This window comes from Giraffa tippelskirchi, chromosome 10 (assembly GCF_054371585.1).
Source record: "Giraffa tippelskirchi isolate mGirTip1 chromosome 10, T2T-mGirTip1v1.2.pri, whole genome shotgun sequence".
NCBI lineage: Eukaryota > Metazoa > Chordata > Mammalia > Artiodactyla > Giraffidae > Giraffa > Giraffa tippelskirchi.
Window position 1 is genome coordinate 119,768,836 of NC_137284.1, and position 22,741 is coordinate 119,791,576.

Below are 22,741 nucleotides of genomic sequence, written 5' to 3' on the forward strand. Positions count from 1 at the left end.
GTGGCGTCTGCGCTGTATCACTCCTCTGTTGGGTTTGTTAAGCACCATATTTTGTAGAAGCCTATAGGAAGCCAGTGATCTGCTTCTCACATTGGCAGATTATTATTGGCGCTCATTACTGGCAATGCAGGGTCTTTTGGTTTGGACACGGTTGCTGGCTGTGACAGCAGCTCCCTCATCCAAAGCCTTTGATGGCACTTTTTGCATCCAGAGTAAGGCCTTCAGGGTGTTTGTTTCCTGTGATACATCGACTACACCTTTTCCTTGAAAAAGTATAAGATACTTGGCATCCTGTCAAGATAGCAGAGGTTTGAGTCTTGATTCAAGGTGGTGCAGGGATATTTGACAGAACCAAGTAAACCTCAGGTCAGCTGGGAACCCAGGGTCCTGGAACCCTATCCGCCCTGGGGAGTGAGTGACTCTTAGGAGATGTTGCCCAGTGGATGAGGATCCCGCCTCCCCCTCTCCTCCAGGCACCCCCATGTCTGTGAGCACAGGGGCCCCCAGGCACTGTGGAGACCTGTGTGTATTCAGTCCAAACGGGGCTGGCGGGGTGTGTGCCCGGAGCATCAGCACTCCCGCTTTGGACATGTGCTTTGGCCTTCATTCCCAGTGAGCTTCCAGCTGCCTTTTCACCCCAGTGGTCCCCGCCAGGACCCCAGGGCACCCTGTTCTCTCCCTCTGTTGTTTGGAAGTATGTGGCTGTCCTACATCTGTTCCCAAATGGTGGCTGGCCTGTCCGAACCCCATCCTTTCCTTTTTAGAGAGACGCAGTTATCGGGGCAAAGCAGTTCCCTCCCAGACGTGCTTGGGCCAGAGTCACCAAGTGTTCTGGACTGAGCCTCTGCTGGTCTCGGCCAGTGGCGCACCCATCTCTGTCCTCTGTTAATGAAAGAAGTTTGTATCGGCATGCAGATGTCGTGTTGGTTACTATCCTCAATTGAAAGATGGGCACCTGGCAGCAAAATTGCTGTTGTCTATTTTAAATATAAAAATAACCCCATTTGGAAAATAAATGAATTTTAATAATTTGAAAAATATATTGAACAAGAGAGCCCCCAGGCAGGTCATCTGATTCTTTATCGGGGGGACCGCTCGCTGGTCTCTGCCTCAGAACCATGGACTCGGGGATTTCAGGGCTGGGCCGGGCTTTCTGAGCACTAGATCCAAAGTTGTCATTTTATCAGAAGAGACTAATGCCCAGGGAGGCCAGAGGCTTCATCAGAGTCCCAGGACCACATACTGGTCCAAGCAGATGAGCTTTGGGCCTCAAGCAGCACTTTTAAGGAGAAGCAGCCTGAGCCTCATGGGTTACCTTTCATAGGTTAACCTTTACCACGGATCCCACCTGTGTCTCTTTCCTTCTTCCTTCTTTTTCTTGGTACCTTTAGAAATTGCAAGCTGTGATTAGGATGTGCCAAAGGGGACATAGGTGAAGGAGGCTGGGCAGGGTGGAGGTGGGTGCTGCATTGCACTGGAGACAGGGAGACTGGGAGGAACTGGGAGGTGCCTGAGTTGCTTTCACGCAGGACACTGGCACTAGTCCATAGAGGGCAGTGGTGGTCTGCAGGTCTCAGCCTCCAAAGGCTCCCCAGGAAAGCAGGCGGGCAGCCCTCTTCTTGCAAAATAACAAGAGAAAAGGAGTTTGCAGCACAGATCTAGGGGCCTGGGGTCTACAAGTAGAGAGGTTTCCTTAGCCTTCTCCAAGGTCAGGATGTAGGATTACTTATGAGCAAGGAACATCTTCAAGAGACTTCAGCAAGGTAGTTCTCAGACATTTTTTTTATTGTAATATAATTGCTTTATAATGTTTTAATTTCTGCTGTATAATATTATGAATCAGCCTTATGTATACATATATCCCCTCCCTCTGGAGCCTCCCTCCCTTCCCTGCGTCCCACCCCTTTAGGTTATCAGAGAGCACCGATCTGAGCTCCCTGTGTTATACAGCAGCTTCCCAGTAGCTGTTTATATTATACATATTAGTGTATATATGGGCTTCCTAAGTGGCACTAGTGGTAAAGAACCTGCCTACCAAAGCAGGAGACATAAGAGACATGGGTTTGATCCTTGGGTCAGGAAGATCCCCTGGAGGAGGGCATGGCAACCCACTCCAATATTGCCTGGAGAATCCCATGGACAGACGAGCCTGGCGGGCTACAGTCCATGGAGTTGCAGAGTCAGACATGACTGAGTGACTTAGCAAAACACAATGTATATATGTCAATGCTACTCTCCCAATTCGTCCCACCCTCTCCTTACCCCGTGTCATAAGTCCCTTGTCTACATCTGTGTCTCTCTTCCCACCCTGCAAATAGTTCCATTAGTGCCATTTTTCTAGATTCCATATATATATATGTGCATTAAAATAAATCAGACATTCTTAAGGCATGAACTGTACTGTGGTGATAGATGAGAGCTTCAGCTTTTTTGCTCCAAGAGTAGATAAATTCTTTGCTTTCAAGTAAAGATGCATAGAGATGTCACATGTCACCTTCCTGACAAGTGCAGTGTTTGTACAAGTTGGGCTGCTTCCAGTGGGCGTGAGGCATGAGCTCCCTGAGCAGCCACGGGGCTTCTCTCCAGTGTATCTGGATCCCACCCCCTGCTTGTCATCTGCTTGGTTCCAAACACAGCCCCAGAATGAGGTTCTCCCCTGCTGCAGGATTTCGTGCCCATGAGATCTCAGAACCTGGCTTAGAAGTGGTGATTCACTCCTGATTCCTCTGTCCTCCTAGGCTTAGGGCTAGGCTAGCTCCCCCGGGAAAAGCTTCTCTAGCCTCACTGGTTTCAGTCTGACCCAAGGACAGGCTGGGCAGGATGGGCTGTGGACCATCGAGGGCCGGGGGATCGAAAGAGTCCGTAGTTTTGGTGTCAGAAGTTGCTACTGCATCCTAACTGTGTGATTCTGTACACCTAAGAGTCCTGAATGCCGTTTCCCCAGCTGTGAAGTGAAGACAGTCCAATTCTTCGGCGCTCAGCTTTCTTCACCGTCCAACTCTCACATCCATACATGACCACTGGAAAAACCATAGCCTTGACTAGACGGACTTTTGTTGGCAAAGTAATGTCTCTGCTTTTAAATATGCCATCTAGGTTGGCCATAACCTTCCTTCCAAGGAGTAAGCATCTTTTAATTTCATGGCTGCAATCACCATCAGCAGTGATTCTGGAGCCCACAAAAATCAAGTCTGACACTGTTTCCACTGTTTCCCCATCTATTTCCCATGAAGTGATGGGACCAGATGCCATGATCTTAGTTTTCTGAATGTTGAGCCTTAAGCCAACTTTTTCACTCTCCACTTTCACCTTCATCAAGAGGCTCTTTAGTTCTTCTTCACTTTCTGCCATAAGGGTCGTGTCATCCGCATATCTGAGGTTATCGATATTTCTCCCTGCAATCTTGATTCCAGCTTGTGTTTCTTCCAGCTCAGCATTTCTCATGATGTACTCTGCATAGAAGTTAAATAAGCAGAGTGACAATATACAGCCTTGACATACTCCTTTTCCTATTTGGAACCAGCCTGTTGTTCCATGTCCAGTTCTAACTGTTGCTTCCTGACCTGCATACAGGTTTCTCAAGAGACAGGTCAGATGGTCTGGTATTCCCATCTCTTTCAATATTTTCCACAGTTCTCTGTGTAGGTATCAGCTATCCAACCTATTTATCATCTCTCTATTGTAGCATCTAGCTGTGCATTTATCATCTAACTCACATCTGTCATGTGAAGGGCAGTGGCGTTCAGGACTTGCTGCAAGTGGGGGCTGGCTCGGACCCTCTGTGGAGCCGCAAGGCTTTGAGGCTGCTGCAGGGAGTGTGGGTGCTGGCCCTCCAGGCCCACCCTTCCTACCCTCCTGGGACTTGAGGCCCAGAAGCTGCTCAGCTTGGTGGCTTCTGGAACAGGAGTCATCTCTTGCTCGTGTGCTGATTTGGGGAATTACAGAGCAAAACTAAGTTGGTTCTCTTGGACATTGAAGCTGCACCACTGGAGAGTGTGGAATGATGAGGGCTTTTGGAGAAAGCTTTGTGGCCCCCTTGAAACTCAGCGCCTGTGTATCAGGAATGACGAGGGAATTCCCCACAGTGTTCAGGAATGACCCTCACAGGCTAAGTGGTGAGGCGGGGTCAGCCTGGGGGCGGGCAACTTGGCCTGGTCATGTCAGTGCTCGGACATCAGCAGGTGGGGCTGGGTTGCAGGACCCCCATGGCGTCCCCTCCCTTCAGAGTGTTGTTGTTGTCTGCTCTCCTGCTTTGCTTTGTCACATAGGTTTGCACAATCTGCTTACCAGGGTTTGCAACTTCTTAGTGAAAATGCAGAGATGTTTGCAAATATCAGAAGACATAATCAGTCCCTTGTGCTGGTTGATTGGGAGCAGTGGTCTCCAGACAGGTTTATGTACTCACCCCCAGGGCTGGGACCTACATATGTTTAATTGTAATGGAGTGTGAATGCACTACATTATGTTCATTTATTTATAAATTATGTACCTGTCCCACATTGCAGACATATTGTGTGCCTTCCTTATACACACTCACAGTATAAAGCAAAATGGAAAACGCATGAACTGAAGGAACAGTAGACGGTGCTGTGTGCCTTCGACTGGAAACAGTGGTTCTCAGACATGGGGATGTTTGGAGTCTGGTTAGCTTAAATCAGCTCTTCTGGAATCTTGATGATCTTCCAAGACTAGTAGTTGAGTCCTAAGGGATATGAAGTCCTTGGGAGGAAGGACAGGCTGGATGGCCCTGTGCACAGTGTTCAGGGCCTGTGACCTGACCATGGGGAGGATGGGATCACTTTGAGGCCCCTGCAGCTGTCATGCAGTAACTCTAGGTAGGCCAAGAATGTTCCAGTTCCAAGGTGCTCAGTGTCCACCCTCAGTGGCTCCTTCACTGTCTTCCCTCCAGGAGTGTCTGAGTTTTGTCACTGGCGGGAAGACCTGAATGCCACACCAGGAGCTGGCACCTCATCTGAGCTGACCCTGGTGTTGGCACTTTCTCCAGTTACAGAAGTAAACTGTGTTCTCAGTAGAAAAGGAAATAAATGAACATAGAAGAAGAAATAAGAAAAAATATGAGGTGGGACATTCCAGAAACACACTGCTGCCCAGGCAGCCTGCACACTGATAGACATTTCCAGGTGTGCGTGTGTAGGTGTGAGTGCATGTGTGAGTCACGCACTCTGCACCAGGGAGCGACCATGTGACTGTCGTGACTGTTAGTGCTATTGCTGTCACACATCACGGTGTCTCTTTAGGCCCACAAGTGTGTCACCATCTGTGAGCCCCATGGTTTATCTAATGTAACTAAGTCACAGGGTTGAGCTCTTAGACTGTGTGTTTTTCGCTGTTACACACATCATAATGCAGTGAGCGCCCTGGTCCATAGAGACTTATGGACTTTCCCAGTAATTTCCTGTGTCATTCCTCACATTGCTATCACGTGTTTCAGACTTTTTAAGGGCTTTTTATATTTATGGACAAGCTGGTTTCTAAAATGATGAATTAGTTTACATTTCATTTACATTTCAGCAATACTTTAAAAAATATTTTTAGATTGTAATCTTTGCTTTCTAATGGACCCCACTCCCCCCCCACCAAATCGCATTGTTTGGAGTCCATATGGCCTGAGCCATTAGAAGTCTGGGGTGTTGGGAAGATGGGCAGGACCGGTGTGGAGCCCAAAACAGTACAGACATGGGGTGTGAGGCCTGTTGCCCACTGGGAGGTGGTCTTGGAGGCTGGGGACACTGGAACAGTGGAGGGCAAGTTCTGGTACCTGACACCCATGGGGACCATCTCAATTGGTCCCCAGACACCTCTGCGAGAGGAGGGAGATGAACTAGAGGCATGTGTCCTGGCCAGGGAAGACCAGCCACTGCGTATGGACACCCAGAGCCCACTCTCACATCTGAGCATGGAGGAGAGTGCCTTCCAGGTCCTGCTTCTGTCTGGGGCCCGGGTCACGACCTCTGCAGTTTGGGGTTGGCTTGGCCACATGTTGTGTAATTTCAGGAGGTCATGTCTCTCATTGATCCCTGAAATAAACTTGGTATTCACTCTTCCATCTCTTCGCTTCACACTGGGGGACCCACTGTGAGCCAGGTGCCCAGGTGGGACACCAGGTGAGGGAGGATGTCAGATCCTGTCTGAGAAGGGTTCCCCAGGGCCAGGGTGGGCAGAAGCAGAAGTGGGTGCCAGGGCTCTGTCCACTTTGGCCAGCTCTAGCTTGCTGCATGGTCACCCCTGTGTCACCTACTCAGAGCATGTCCTGGTCTGATCCACAGAGCGGTGTCCATGAGACACAGCAGGCAGGGAAGAGCTCACAGAAGGCAGGAGAGAAACGAGCCTCCTGAGAGGAAGATGTTCAGGGGAGCTGAGACAGGGATATCTGGATTCTCCTTCCCCTCTGCCATTTTCCACGAGACCTTACACCTCTCTGCCCCTTGGTTTCCCCACTTCTGAAATGGGGAGGTAATTGCTCTCATAAAGTTACTGGATTCATCTACTGAAATAGTGGATATAGAGGAGCCTGGTGGGCTACAGTCCATAGGATCACAAAGAGGTGGACACGACTGAAGCAACTTTAGTTCACACACACGTGTGCCTTGGAGTTTAACACACCCACACCCACAAGGGTTGTGTAGACTGTAAAGTAATTGTAACCTGAATTTTTTTCCCTGTCAGATAAGCTTTTTAAAAACAGAGTGGTAAAAATTGAGAATTCTCTCAAAATCAGTAACTGGTTCTTTCGAGCAGATATAACAATAATGATGTAATAATGGCCAATGTTGATTGAGGGCTTCCTGTATACCGGGACAGATAGGCCATGACCAAGGACCACTTACCTTGCCCTGACCAGGGGTCATGGGAACCTGCCCTGCTGTTGATTAGTGGAATTGTGTCACTTGGGATCTGAGGTCTTAGGGCTGAGATGTCCTGATAAGCTGGCGACTCTCCCAGGTGATAAGATGAGCCAATAGTGGAGGGTCTGACAGCGTTTATGATCATGTGAAGCAACTGCCATCCTTCCTTCCCAGTGGGGTTTGCAATATGTGGGCTGGCAGCACAGGAGATTTGAGAATGATTCTTGTCTTGTCATTTGCAGGCTCCGGGGGCATCATCAACACCTGCTTCTCTGTGCTGTGACAAACCGTTCAGGTGAGTGTCCATCACCGAAGCCGCTTCTGTGCCTCTGGCCTTGGGTCAGCTCTCACAGAGGAAGCCCGGACACGGTGTTATTTTGTTCTGTAGTAATCGTAATGTCTTTTTCAATTTTAAATAGAAATGCTCAAAGCTGATAAATATCATATGTGTGTCTCTTTCTGGAGTGTAATGTCCCAGCATTAGAAACCCTGGTTGAGGAAATGTCCAATCAGTAATTACGTTGTTGTGATTTGATTGTGAAATGTAGCATCAGGGAAAGTTCTAGAATTGACTCCAGCACATGAAAAGCTCATTAGTTTTTAATAGGTCAGTGTTGCTCAGTCATGTTTGACTCTTTGCGACTCCATGGACTGTAGCCCATCAGGCTCCTTTGTCCATGGAATTCTTGAGCAAGAATACTGGAGTGAGTTGCCATTCCCTTCTTCATGGGATCTTTCCCACCCAGGGAGTGAACCTGAGTCTCCTGCATTGCAGGCAGATTCTTTACTGTCTGAGCCACCAGGGAAGTCCCAGTGTTAAAAGATGGGATTTGATTTTTTAAAGTAAACAGAACTCTTTTACATTCATGTCTGGTGCATAAGGTAGAGAAAAATATCTTGGTGATTGTTTGTATTTGAATAAACCAATTAAAAATACATTTATGACACTGGGTATTTGAAGATATTATTTCTTTTGGGCATCATAATGGCATTGTAGATATTTCTAAGTGTATCTTTGTCTTTTAGAAATAAATGCAAAAATACTTATAGAAATGACATATAATATCTGGGTTTTTTTAGGGCAATCACAGTGGGGAAGGGGGTAGCAGGGAGTATGGATGGAAAAAGCTTGGCTGTGTGTCCATTTTGAAATTGGATGATGAACACTCAGAAGTTTGTTTAAACTATTTAGTATACTTTTGAATTTTTTTCAGAATTAGGAGAGAGACTCATGTAATAGGAGTAGTACACAAACAACAGCTTCGAGCCCCTAAAGCTGGTGGTGGAGGATTTAATAGATTAAAACCACCCTCCCGTGACTGTCCTGTACTGCTCCGTGGATTCACCAGTCTTTGGGGTTGACCCTATCACCTCTCACCTGGATTTTTCACCTTCTATCGCTGACAGCACCTGCAGCCCTAGAAGGCTTTTCCTGGGAGGGGCTCTGGGGCCTGTGGTCCCCATTGCACAGTCCTAGTGATGAGGAAGCAGAGCCTGGATGCTGTATGCTGGAAGCATTATCCTGGGCTTGCCGGGCTGCAGGCTCTCCCCACCCAGTGGCCCTCACTAAGTCCTCCCCTCTGCTGGCTTCATTGCATGGCGTTTTTATCCTCTTCCAGACCCCATCCTCCTGATACCTGATGCCTGCCCTATAGGTTAACCCAGGTGCAATCTCAGCAGAGCCGGCACACAGCTCTTCTCAGACGCCAGCCCTTGCCTCCCGGCTGCTGGAATTCCCTCCCAGCTCCTCCTCACTGCAGGACAGGCCAGCCTCCTCCCTGGGCAGTGGACTTCCACTCTCCCCCAGGATGGGACCTGCAGATGTGACTAGGCACTTGTTGATGTCTCCCAGCCTTGGCCTCTTGCTCTGCCATCCATCTGTCTGATGGCCTTCTTCCCTGCTGCCTATACCTGACTTGACACTCAGAGTAAGGAATGCCCCTCCTTCCAAGATCTGGGCTCTCTGAACTCATGCCCGCCCATGGAGGCCCTCTCTCTGCTAGCTTTCCATCAGGCCTGCCCCCTACCAGGAGCCTCAGTGTGTTGCTTGCTTGTAGCTAGTAGTGCCTCTCTCATAACCGTTAAGGGAGTTTAGCTTTGTGCCCTCCCGTGATGAGAATCAGTAAATTCCCAGAAGCCCGTCATCAGATCCGGGTGTGAACAGTGAGCGAAATGTCCCTCCTGGCGCTTGGCCCCTTTCCTGACAGCTGCCCGTGTGTCTCCCAGGCCTGCAGGGCTGAGCCCCGCCATGGAGGACGGCCGCGAGCTGGATCTCACCTACATCACCGAGCGCATCATCGCCGTGTCCTTCCCTGCGGGCTGCTCCGAGGAGTCTTACCTGCATAACCTGCAGGAGGTGACGCGCATGCTACGCTCCAAGCATGGGGACAACTACTTGGTGAGTGGGGACACTGAGCGTGAGGGAGGCGACGGACCCTGAGGGTGGGGACCGTGAGCATGAGGGTGGCCAGGGGATGCCAGTGGGGGTGGGGGACTGGGGGACTGGGGGGCTCTGAGTTTGCTGAAACTTGATGAGCCAAGGTCCCTGTGTGTGGAGACTGAGGAGCCTGCGGGTGGTTCCTCTGCAGTTGTCTCGACAGGCGGTGGTACGGGGAGGGGGCCCGCCACAGGGAGGCTGTCCTGCCCCATAGCCCGCTGTGCGGTGGAGCCGCTGGGCTCCTCGTGGAAGCGCAGCCACCCCAGCTCGTGGCCTGTGTGCACCCCGAGGGCTGCCAGCTTCCTTCCCTGCTGCTGGGGTTCGCACAGCACCCCTGCCTCTGAAGTGAATCCGGGACTGGAGGTTGGGCATCCAGAACTATCTTCCACCCCAGCTCCCTTTCAAACAGACATGAGGTTGTTGAACGGAGCACACGTCTGAGAAAGGTACTGTGCTGCGTTTAGTCACTCAGTCGTGTCTGACTCTTTGTGACCCCCATGGACTGTAGCCACCAGGTTCCTCTGCCCATGGGCATTCGCTAGGCAAGAATACTGGAGTGGGTTGCCATGCCCTCCTCCAGGGGCTCTTTCCCAACCCAGGAATCAAACCGTGGTCTCCTGCACTGCAGGTGGATTCTTTACCAGCTGAGCTACCAGGGAAGTCCACTGTAAGTTTCTGGCCCCTACAGGGATCGAACCTGTGACCTTGGTGTTATTAGCACCACACTGTAATCAACTGAGCTAACCGGCCAGTTGAGGAGGATGAAGAGGACCAGTCTTCCTGAATGTCCTCTTTCTCCACCTACCCTTTCTTGTTCCCGAGGCCCAGTCCGGCAGGTGGCTCTGTGGCTATTTGAGTTAGATGACAGCTCCTCGCCCTTCTCCAGACCTGCTGCTAGAAGGCCTCTTTATCTCCATAAGGCAGCTAACCTTTACCCTAAACTGACAAGGCAGTTATTGTCATCCTTATCGGTCTCCTCAGATGTCTAAAAGGCTGGGCTGGTGGCCCTGGAGGCAGAGAGAGGGAGGTGACCACCCAGTGGCTTCCAGCAGCCCCTGCCCAGCCTGTGGCTTTCCCATTGTCCTCAGCATGGCCTGGTGACAGGCAGGGAAGGTGGGGTCCAGCCCATGAGATTGTCCCACCCCGTCCTCTATCACAGCTGCAGGAATGGTCTCCTCCTCCTGACACCCAGCCCAGGGGATGGGATGCTTCCTCCCCCCCTCCCCACCCCTGCTCTCTGCTCACCGAGGGTGAGGACCTGGGACCTGAGGCCTGGGGGCAGGGGGCTGGGGGCTGGGGCAGTTCCCCTCACAGTGGTGGTGCCTTCTCAGAGCCTGAGTCCACCTTGCAAAATGGTGAGGCTATGGGTCCTCACCTCATTCGAGGATAAGGACCTTTTTGAAAAGTGGGAGGAAAGATGTGTGTGTCTTCCACGGAGCCTGAGTTGAGAACCCTGGGGTGGACACACTTCTTTCCCCCTGCACATCTGAACTGTGTGCTCTGACAGGCACATGTGGAGGCTGATCACCCCCCCCCCCCCCCCCCCCGCCAACACATACACACAACTGCCTGGTCAGGCCACGGGCGTCGGCTCTCTGAGGCAGGTTCTAATGGAGCCCATGGTCCAGGGTGCAGCTTGTTTTAGGGTAAAGGAGCCGTGGACCCCATCCCTGGAGCACCCTTCCTCTCAGGTCTCTATAGCACCCATCTCTAAAGAGAGAAGCTTGTGGAGCCCCTTCTGCTCCAATGTTGTCCTTAGTTTTTCCTTTGCTTGAGGTGTAATCAGGTTCCACAAACAGCTCTGCTTCTCTATGAGCGCAGCCTGGGGCCCTGGACTGGGTGGGGCTTCCTGAGACCAGGCCCCTTGCAGGCCCAGGGCCCTCCACCCTGTACTTTGTTCCTCCAAGGAAGCAAAGCCAGTCCCATAGGATGTGTATGCTGTCCTCAAAAGTGTTAGTTGCTCAGTCGTGTCTGACTCTATATGACCCCATGGCCTGTAGCCCACCAGGCTCCCCTGTCCATGGGATTCTCCAGGCAAGAATACTAGAGTGGATTGCCATTCCTTTTTCCAGGGAATCTTCCTGATCCAGGGATGCAACCTGGGTCTCCTGCATTATAGGCAGATGCTTGACCATCTGAGCCACTAAGAGGTGACTGTCCTTATTATTTGTTTTGTTTTTCATTCCATGATGATTACATATCTATACATTTCAGTCTTTTTCATGATCTCGAAGGCAAAGAGCCTGTGAGAAAGCAGTTGTTCCCTTTGGTCTGAGGACAGTGATTAGTCTAATAGCTTCTTATTTCCCTTTTGTAGGTGTTAAACCTCTCGGAAAAGAGATATGACCTTACGAAGCTTAACCCAAAGGTAGGACCTTAGCGCTTTGTATATTCTTAGTTTTGTTAAATGCCTGTGATGCTTATCCTGCTCGTGCAAAAAGGGTCTGTAGCAAGTCTCTGTGGAATATGATGACTTAATGAGGGCTATTAGGAACTGTTCATATCCATGGCTTATTTTTTTCTTAAAACTTTTTAGTTTGAAGTAGTTATAACGTCACAGGAAATTGCAAATATAATACAGGGAAATCCCACACACCCCTGACCCAGCTGTCCCCAATAGTAACCTCTTGCAAGACTTGTAGTAAAATATTGATGCCGAGGAAGTTGACGCTGGTACAACCCACAGACTGCATGCAACTTCCACTGGGTTACATGTAGCAGGTGTGTGTGTGTGTGGTTTGCATGTAGCAGGTGTGTGTGTATGGTTTACATGTAGCAGGTGTGTGTGTGGTTTACATGTAGCAGGTGTGTGTGGTTTACATGTAGCAGATGTGTGGTTTACATGTAGCAGGTGCGTGTGGTTTACATGTAGCAGGTGTGTGTGTGGTTTACATGTAGCAGGTGTGTGTGTGGTTTACATGTAGCAGGTGTGTGTGTGTGTGTGGTTCTCTGCCATCTCATTCTATGTAGATTTATGTCACCATTACCACAATCAAATCTAGACATTTTTACCTCAAAAGATCTCCTTCCTGCCCCATCTGTACAGCACCCTCTCTCCTTCCATGCATTATTCTTTTTAATAACAAAGATTTAGGAGGAAATTTTTAAGACTGCGTAAGTGTAAGTTGTGGTATATATGATATATATATGTATATATATCATATATACAAATACTATATTTCATATGTTGGAGTATTTTGCAGCCATTAGGAGAAGATAATAGTATGGTGAATTGTCTGTTTTATTGCTCATTAACAAGGGAAGAATATAGAATTTATGTTTAATAGTATTTCAGCTATGCTAAATAGAATTTATGTATGATAGTATTTCAGCTACATAGAAAAAGAATAAGGGAGTCATCAGAATGTTACAGCTGATCGCTCTGTGTGGCAGAAGGGGTGTGTGCCTTTGCCTGCTTCCAGCATTTTTCTGAATTTTTCCATCAATACACAGTTTCTATTGCTTTTATAATAAGACAGAACTCTGCCTCCCCTCCCTTCTTGAAAAAGGAAAGGAAAGCAAAAATAACAGCCCTCCATGGCCCACAGGCTTCGAGGTGGGGATGTGTGTCAAGTGGCTCAGAGTTTGTGTTTTGGGGCACAGACTTTCTTTGTTCCTAAATTGTAACCAACGTTTGAAGGCCTCCTCCTTCCCTCCTGGGCACATTCCTCTCCTTTGAGGAGTGTCACGTGTGATAGGCATCTCCCTCCCCATAGTTATCTGCCCCTTGTGTGGAGGAATGGCTCACTGCATTTTCCCAAACTGCGATTTGAGTCTGAAGAGAGGAATTTTGGCAGCAGCTCATGCCAAGAACTCCTGTTTCAGATCTTGCCAGGCCTGGGCCTCTCCCCATGAGCCATGCACCATTAGCAGCTCCTGAAAGCCCTTTCTAGAATTGTCATTCCAGCTGCACAAAAGCAGATAAGACCGGGGAGTAGATGTCTCATGGGGAAAATATAATCCTTCATATTTTTCTTTCCAGTAAAGGAGCCACAGTTCTAAGTTTTAGAAAAGGGACACACAAAGTTGTTCAATATTATAAAATGAAATATTTTGCTAAATTAAAAAAAAAAGGTCTTGAGAGGGCTTCATAGGGCTTCTTGGAGATGGACACCAGAAAGCCTCCTCTCTTTCCTCGTAGATTCTGGACGTGGGCTGGCCGGAGCTGCACGCACCACCCCTGGATAAGGTGTGCACCATCTGCAAGGCGCAGGAGGCCTGGCTGAACAGCGACCCGCAACACGTGGTTGTCATTCACTGCAGGGTGAGCACCCGCTCGGGGGCCCAGGGGGACTACCTCTTCACTCTGATTGCCTGCTTCTTTAGGGGTTTGTGGTTAGGTTTTCATACGTATCCTAAGGGGAGGAAAATAGTCATCCAGCCTCCTGGAGTCTGGCTTCAGAATGTATAGGATTGAGGTTCCTAAATGCACAGTTGTACATGGTGATGCTAAGGTGGGGGCCCCTGGGAGTTAATCCTTTCATTTTCATGTGTTTTTTGTTTTTCACGGAAAACACCTGTTTAAAAAACAAAGGACATTATTAAGGCATACAACATTGGACTCTGTGCCACCTGAGTGATGCCAGTTGAGTGGCATGAGACTGTGGGCAGGATGCTACTGCAGGAGTCATATGGGCCTTTCCGAGCAGGCCAGCCTGGTGGGGTGGACGTGACGTGTCCACGCTCGCAGGTGGCCGCAGGGATGTCGATGTCTTGTCCTGGCTTCCTGACCTGCTAGGCATCCTTCTCCGACCTGTGGGAACTGCCTCTCCTCTTACTTCTCCAGTTTCTCAACTGCCTTGGCTTGTTTGTAGCCTCTTCCTGCACTACCCTGGATTCCTCAAATCTGATGCATTTTCCCAGACACCTTGAGCTCATGCAGCATGTGGGAGGAATGCTCTGAGAGGGGTGGGGGGGCAAGGGGTGGGGCTCCATCCCAGAAGAAGGGGTCTGCCCCCTGCGCTGTACAATTTACACCATCAGGATGTCTCAAAAATATAGACATTTTGAAATGTTTCTTCCTTCAGACTTTTCATACTCAAAAGCTGCACAAAAGCCCTTTGCATTATGGACCTTAGTGTAAAAGAACCTTCCTTTTGAGCTATCAGACTTTCCAGGTGAGTTTCCTGCAAGGGTACTGAATGAGCAGGGTAGACAGCGGCTGACAGTGTTCAGAGCTCTTGCACTCGGTGAATTTGATGGTCACTCGGCTGAGAGGAAAAGCCTCTGGGTGCACACATAGTGTTCGCTGCTCTCTGCTTCTGTTGCTTCCTCTCACGTCAGATTCGATTACAGTCTCCCACAAACAGCCAGGGAGCCCCATTAGTTCTCTTACTAAATTAAGTTAACCAGAGCTTTTATTCAAGGATTATGTTACATTAAGGTGCTTTTCTCCATATTTGTATTTTGGTGCAAGCTTAAAACAAAGAAAGAGACTCTTTTTTTTTTTTTCTTTTAAACTGTTCTTCTCAATTAAAATGAGCTCTGTATTTTTCACTGGATGTGGCCTGTTGATTTTTACATGTGAGGATACTGCTGATGGGCCTCTTTTGCCCAAGATCCCTTCACAGACCTGTGAAGCAATGGTCTCTAAACCACCCGGAGCACTGCAGTGCCCAGCACTGGGAAGAAATGCCCACCCGGGGCACCCAGACCTGCTGCCAGCTGTGTCTTCCGAGGATTCTGGCCCCTAGACCTTGAGCTGCACTTCCTGCACCATCATTCATTTCAACAGTTCACTTTTTTAATGAACTGAATTATAAAACTATTTACAATGTCTGGGCCACAAGTGATGAACTTACCACGTAGAGTCCCCTAAAACATCCTTTTCCTAATCTACACTTGCCTCTTGGGACAAGTCTTGGTAGTGGGATTAACTGGGAACATGTTGAAACTTCTTGGAAACCATTTGCTCATCTCTTGCCTTATTCTGGTGGCCTGTGAACCCTTCCAGAGATGATCCAGGAAACACACCATGAGAGAGAAGTCCTCTTAATTTGAATTTACAGATGTTGACTTCAAGGGAAATTCACCATGGTTACTGTGGGGCTGAGACTGCTGACTTCCCCCCAAACCTGCCAGCCCTGCAGAATGGGCTCTTCCTGCCCATGAGTTCCAGGAATGGCATCCCGGCCTGGGGAGGGCAGACAAGGACCAGACTGTGTGACTCCATCTCCCCGCTGGATACAAAGGGTGGTGTCTGTGTGTGCTTGTCCTCACACTACCCACACTAGTTTTGAGTAGAAATAGCCTGTGGTTCTCCTGGACAGTTTCACCCCTTCCATATGCTTTAGTTTTAAGTTGTTGGTGGAGGATACTCACTGGGACTTGTGTCATCAGTGATTTCTCTTAAGAACAGATGAAAGCTGTTCAGGTCCTAAAGAATGTGGCTTGTGCTTAAAGACTTCCTGTCCATAGTGAGCAGCATTAGAGATGGTGGCAGTGAAGTCCTTCATGTGCCTGACTTGGCGGAGGTGTTGTTCCCTAGAAATTTATATAAGAAACATACTTGTAACTGTGTGGTTATAACTGCAAGGGCCAGGGTTTAGGACCGATGTTGTGTCTGCACTGAGTTTCTGAGGCATGTACTCAATGTTAACGAGACAGAGAGGAAAACCCTCCTAGGGGACAGTCATACGCCAGGATTTTGACCTGAATTTCCTTAATCATTCCTTTTTAGGAATAGATAAAGGATCTGCATGTTGGTGACGCAACCATTGTGGCCCATGTGATTCTAGATCACGGGTTGTTGACTCTTCTTGAAAGAACCCAAACAGGGCTTTCCAGGCTTTGGGGCCCCACAGACTGCTCCTACCTGCCACTGCCATGTGGAAATTGCCCCAGATGCACCGAGACTAACAGGCGTAGCTGTGTCCCAGTCACATTTATTTGTCGACACTGACATTTGAACTTGATGTGATTTTCATGTGTCATTGAAATACTGTTCTTTTGATTTTTCTTCAACTGTTTAGAAATGTTAAGACAGCTCTTAACTCCCAGGGACACAGATGGTGGGCAGAAGTGGCCGGTGGGCTGTGGTTTGCTGATTGCTATTCTGGGTCATGACAGTGTGTTTCAGAAGGTAGCAGTCCATGGTTCTGGTTGAGGTGGTCCATCACAGAGCTGTTGTGCTTCCAGAACCTTCTGTTTGTCTGAGGTCCTGCTGGGCTGCCTTGTCTGGGCAGTGCGTGTCTGTGGTTATGGACTGAGTGATGCATTTTCCATAGAGCTGCTCGGAGGGGTGTCCCCTGTGACAGCACGGGGCTGGGTAGGTGGTGCCGGTGATGCTGTGATGCGGCAGCACCCTGAGATTGGCTGTCCTACTCCTCTGGACTTCTCTGGGCTCCATGTGCAGCCCTCAAAGCCCTGAGCTTATAAGTGGGGCATTCGGGTCTCTCTCACCTGGGTGATTAAGTCACACTAATGGCTTCCACCCAACAGTTTTTTTCTGGCCTCACTGGGAAATGAGGAACTGACGGGCCACCTCTGTGCAGACCTGGCCTCGGGCGCATCCTCAGGTGGCCTGGTTTGCACCTGCTCCTGCTGTTAGGACCCCATATGTGTGTTCTCTGCTGAGCTGGGTGCTGCCGTGCCTCAGAACAGGGAACAGAGGAGGGTAATGCTGGCTTCCCTGTCAAAGCAGGCTCTTTGCCATCCTATGAAGAAAGGAGTGCTTTCCTGTTCTAATGACCTCTCTTCCGTCTCCCACAGGGTGGAAAGGGACGCATCGGCGTGGTCATATCATCTTACATGCACTTCACCAATGTCTCGGCCAGGTAGGAGGGAAGTGTTCTCGCTGCTGTGGGCGTTGGTATGCTCTGAGGCTGGGTGGGCAGGAGGTGAACCCCTCGGAGCTGACTTGGAGACTGAGGCTTTTGTCCCTGGTGCCTAGAAACCCAGCTGCAGCTGAGGGTGTATGCTCATGAGAAAGAAACTTTCCTCAGTGAGCAGCTATGTATGATTCACACTGAAAATTTCAGGGAGGCATCACTGATATAAAGCAAATGCTCTGTCAATCTGTGACAAGGCTGATGGGGACAGACATTACTATTAGTAAAACCAAAGCAGTGCTTCTCACTGGACACCTCAGATTCTGCACATATCCATGGCAATGGCCACAGCTGCCATGGTTTATATGCACTGGGCCTCTGGGAAGTACTTTGCATATTTCCTTTTTCTTGCTCAATCCTCCCAAGTAATCCAGGAGGGAGTAGTCATCACTCCCATTTCACAGATGAGGAAGCTGAGACTTGGTGGACTTAAGACTGCTCAGCATCTCATGACTTATGAGCAGGAAGCCGAATCTGGTCTGGTTCTCAGGAGGTGCTGCCATGGGCATGGGGTTGCTGCCCACAGGAGGTAGGTCCCGTCCAGTGGGGACGGCAGGCACTGCGAGGCCCGTGAGTGAGGCTGCAGCTGCGTGCCAGCCCTCCTGGCACTGGGTACACTGGTAGACCCAGAGGCACCCCCGAGCACACGTCTCCACTCACACTGAGATCCAGTTCATAAATATCGTTCTTTCTGGGTGTTGCATCTGCGTTGGCCCTCTCTGTTCAATGGCCACTTTGTGAAGTATGAACTACTCCGTTCTGAGGAAATATAAGCCTATTCATATTAGCCGATAAACCCTTTCCTTGCTAGCATTAAGGAATGAAATTTGACTTTCCGAATGTTTTCTGTGGAAACAAATTGGAGAGCTCATGCCTACCAGGCAGGAAACCCAACCCGCCAGTGAAAGTCAGATCCTTTCTTGGTGATAACAAGCGCTTGTGTGTGTGCGTGCGCCAGACAAATTGAGATTCCCGCTCACGTCACATCCCTCTGGTCAGAGAGCAGATGTCACCTGGCAGACGCTGGCCAGAGGCCATCTCGCATTTGTGCCCGCAACAGCACAGCTCTGTCTGGAGCCAGAGCTTCATGTGCCATGGACAGTCCTGGCATTTTTGAGAAGCGTGGAGACCGGGCTTTTTTTCGCTATAAGCTTATCACTGATACGCTCTGTAAATGCCCCACTTTTTTCTGAATGACTGAAGTGTGTCTCAGCTGCGTGTGTTAGGCAATTCACGTGAAAGGCTCTAAACTTCGGGGTCCTCACCTGGGAAGCAGGGCTGATGGCTGTTCCTCACAGGGTTTTGTGACAATTCCATGTGTTGTTGCATGAAAGGCACATACAGCATCAGTGCTGGTATGGGCTGATGTTAATCCTGCTGGTACTAGTAGATAAGATAGTATTAAGTGCTCTTCGCTAAAGTGAAGTGACACTACCAAGGTTTTTGTAACATGGTTTTCTAATTAACACTTTCCTCATTTGTGGCTGCATAGTTTGCTACTTGATGAATAGAATATCATGTATTTAAGCATTTACCAGTATTGCCTATCCAGGTTGTTTGCAGTTTTTCGTTAGAATTTCAGTTGCTTCTTTCTAATGATTTTGTACACTGAAGTATGCCCTGATAACAAACTCTCATCATTACATCTTTGATCATTTCTACTATTTCTTTTTTCCCCTTAGATAGTATTCCCACAAGTAGTGTAATCATAGGGACTTTTGAAGGCCTTTGTCACACACTGTGTCCGGATCAAAACAGACACTTCCAAGTCACAAAGTGAAGTAAGAAAAACATTCTGGTACCAGCACTAGGAAGATAAGAGTTCATAAAGATAGAGTCAGTGCTAATATTATGAATACTAGTAACAATATTAACGAGCTTCCCTGGTGGCTCAGATGGTAAAGGATCTGCCTGCAATGCAGGAGACCCAGGTTCAATCCCTGGGTTAGGAAGAGCCCCTAAGGGGGGAATAGCTACCCACTCCAGTATTCTTACCTGGAGAATCCCATGGACAGAGGACTCTGGTGGGCTACAGTCCATGGGTCACAAAGAATTGAACATGACTGAATCACTAAGCAGTGATATTAACGCTGAACATGAACATTGACCAAAATGCATTGTCAGCATTTAATAAAACAAGTGAATTCCAGAAAAAGGAACACTTTAAAATGTATAGGTGAATATGTAATTATACTTTTCACTCTAAAACACACGTGCACCCTGTATGTTAAACATGCAATGCTTAAGTGACCCTTGCTTTTGTGCAGCCCCACCAACCAGCCCCTTATTTAGACAAAGTTGTTATTTTAGACGGTTGTTTAGATAGTTAGGACACCAGGCCTGTGCCCACCTGCAAGCAATGGCAGGTGGGTGATTATCCTGTCAGGATAGTATCCTGTGATTATTCTGTGTTGTACATGCAGCACAGAAAGTGCCACATGCTAGGATCAGGTGCTGCTGTTTCAAGCGGGGGACTTCAGGCCTGGCTTCCCCTGCAGGCCTGGCTTCCACTTGGCCTGGAACACCTTCCTGGAGGAGATGAGGCCTGAGAAGAGATGCTAAAGTGGGTGTGCCCAAGGAGGGAATGTAGCAAAATGGAGCTCTTAGTGGGTGCCAGCTACTCAGAACAACCTCAGGGCCTGTCCCTTGTTACACCCCACCTCCCACCCGCCGTGGCCATGGAGTTAAATCTCTCTCTGTCTCTGCTTCCCCAGTGCTGACCAGGCCCTTGACAGATTCGCAATGAAGAAGTTTTATGATGATAAACTTGCAGCTTTAATGCAGCCATCCCAGAAACGGTATGTATCTGTCCCACAGCCAGAGGGAAAGGTGGAATGAGATCTTACATTTAAAAATATAGGGATGGAAGATACACCCCCTCTGACCAGCCATGATTAGGAGGGGGGGATTGTTGGTGTCCAGTGGTGAGTGACAAGCCACCCTGCGTGGGGGTGCAGGGAGCCCCTCACCCTGGCTGACTCTGGTGTGGTCTCAGGGCTCCCTCCCCACACACTCGGCCATCAAGTCTCCTGCGCTCCCAGCTGGTGTTGGTGCTGTTACTGTGTTGGAACTGGTTTCTTTCTCCTGACCAGGGGTTGGTGAACTGTGTCTGTAAGGGGCTGGATGGCGGATGTGCTGGGCTTTGCAGGCCATGTGGTCTCTGGCACGGCCCCTGTAAACAGAGGGGCTGTGTGTGGTAGGAGGCCAGTGAAAGCAGCTTATCACCAACAAAGCTGTCAACACACTCAGGTTCCTAGTCGGCCAGCGTCAGAGGCCCAGGAGTCCTTCTCCTTGGCCTCCTCGGGCCCATGTCCCCTTGTCTCCTGCTCGGCATGGCCCCTGGCACATGCTGCGGCGGGACCCTGGGGAGCAGAGTTACTCTGGCTGCCGGCCCCCAGGGAAATCCACACTGTCGCCAGGCCCGGGTGGAGAAGAACTGGAGGAGGGTCAGGTGCGTGGCCTGAGAGGGGCTCAGCCACTTGTCTTCCAGACCTACTTCCTCTGCGGATGGGGACATGGAGCCAAGAACACTGTGTTTTTACCTCAAAGCAAATGGCAGGGCATTTGCTCAGGAACTGCCAAGGCCATCGCCAAGATGGTTTTCCGGCCCCTCGCATCTCTTCCTGCCAGGGCCAGAGGGCTGGGCCAGTGGACTGGGTAGGACTGAAAGCTCCATTGCCATCCAGGGTGCAGGGGCACAGGGGGTTTTTGTCCAGAGCCGATTTGAAGTATTTCCACTTGGGAAAGGGATTTCAGGGGTCACCAGAGGCACTGCCTGCTTCGTCCTGGGTGTTCCCCATGGCAGGTCTGTTTATGCTTAGACCAGAGTGTGTTGTGGATGTGGGATGGTGGATTGGAGCCTGGCTGTGCCCTGCTCTGAGCAGAGGCCCCACAGAGCATGTGAGTCGCCTTGGAAAAACCAGCATTTTATTAGTATTGCAGTTAAACAGCCCCTTGATCTATTTTGAACCATTAACTGTCATTTCTTGGTTGAGCAGTTTCCAGAATGGTTATACTTACATGAGCCCCTGTGTTAGATGTGAGGGAAAACAGGGGGTGACCCACCGCAAAACTCAGCACACACCAGGGAAGGATATTTGCCTTATTTTCTTCTTTTTATTCTTATTCCTTACTGCAGCTTTTGTTAAAAAATTTTATTTTCTAGTGGAGTATAGCTAATTTGGGCTTCCCTGGTAGCCCAGCTGGTAAAGATTCGGCCTGCAATGAGGGAGACCCCAGTTCAATTCCTGTTTGGGAAGATCCCCTGGAGGAGGGCATGGCAACCCACTCTAGTATTCTTGCCTAGAGAATCGCCATGACAGAATCCTGGTGGGCTACAGTTGATGGAGTCACAAAGAGTCAGACATAAGTGAATGCCTAAGCATAGCACAGCATAGCTAATTTAACAATGTTATGATAGTTTCAAGTGGAGAGCAAAGGGACTCATCCCTATGCATGTATCCATTCTCTCTCAAATTCCCCTCCCATCCAGGCTGCCATATAACATTGAGCAGAGTTCCCTGTGCTGTACCATAGGTCCTTGTTGGTTATCTATTTTAAATAAGCAATGTGTACCTGTCCATCCCAAACTCCCTAACTATCCCTTCCCCTATCCTCCCTACTCCTCCCCACCCCGGCAACCTGTAAGTTCATTCTCTTAAGTCTGTGAATCTGTTTCTGTTTTGTAAATAAGTTCATTTGTATCAAGCCTTTTCAGATTCCACATATTAATATAAGGGATATCATGTGATGTTTCTGCTGCAGTTTTTTAATACCATTGAAGGAGTGTGGAAAAGGGGAAGTATCTTCTCACTTTAACTTGCCCATGGTTCTCCCGCATGATTGGACAGCAAAAGCTGTAGTATTGACATTGATGAGGGTGGCGTGGGTTAAACCTAGCATTTCGAGGCTGATCTTCTGGCTCCCTCAGAATAGGGGATCTTATCCTGACAGCACCTGCCTCCGAAGATGCTCGCCACTTCGTAACGGAGCAGGTTAATGACTGAGTGAAAGAACAGGTACGTCTGGAGGAATATTTGAGACCCAGAGGACGTGCGATGACTGCTCATGTGGGGACAGATTCAGTGATGGTGGGACCATCACTGTGGTCCCAAAGCCCAAGGGGGAGCTCTGCAGGCTATTTTAGGACTGAGCTCAAGAAACCTTTTCACAAGCAATCTCGGGATGAGAGTAGATTAAGTAATTAGAGAACAGACGTATGGACCCGGGGGGAGGGAGAGGGTGAAATGTATGGAGAGAGTAACATGGAAACTTACAATACCATGTGTAAAATAGATAGCCAATGGGAACTTGCTGTATGACTTAGGGAACTCAAACAGGGGCTCTGTGACAGTCTAGAAGAGTGGGATGGGGAGGGAGATGGGAGGGAGGGGACATGGGTGCATCCATGGCTGATTCTTGTTGACGTTTGACAGAAAACAAAATTCTGTAAAACAATTATCCTTCAATTAAAAAATAAATTAAAAAAAAGTAATGGGTTTATGAGCTGGAGAGGCCATTTGATGGGTGGCGGATCCTCTGCCCCTTTGTGCCTCACTCCTAAAAACCACTGAGCAGTTGACCTGCAGCAGCCCGGCCAGCAATGGCTG

General features: G+C 49.1%; 1 protein-coding gene across 23 annotated transcripts in view; it reads left to right on the top strand.

Moving 5' to 3' along the window:
• The window catches only part of TNS3 (tensin 3), a 220,368-nt gene that overhangs the window by 90,105 nt on the left and 107,522 nt on the right, over nt 1–22,741 (top strand). For 22 of the 23 annotated variants that reach the window (XM_081536801.1, XM_081536800.1, XM_081536793.1 and 19 more), the window contains 6 exons: nt 7,109–7,161; nt 9,093–9,264; nt 11,621–11,671; nt 13,445–13,567; nt 17,014–17,078; nt 19,847–19,930. In XM_081536801.1, coding sequence (XP_081392927.1) covers nt 9,115–9,264; nt 11,621–11,671; nt 13,445–13,567; nt 17,014–17,078; nt 19,847–19,930 — 473 coding nt within the window. In that variant the 5' untranslated portion in view covers nt 7,109–7,161; nt 9,093–9,114. Of the gene's footprint in view, nt 1–6,790; nt 6,964–7,108; nt 7,162–9,092; nt 9,265–11,620; nt 11,672–13,444; nt 13,568–17,013; nt 17,079–19,846; nt 19,931–22,741 lie in introns of those variants that run through there. The other variant, XM_081536796.1, reaches the window with a different exon arrangement.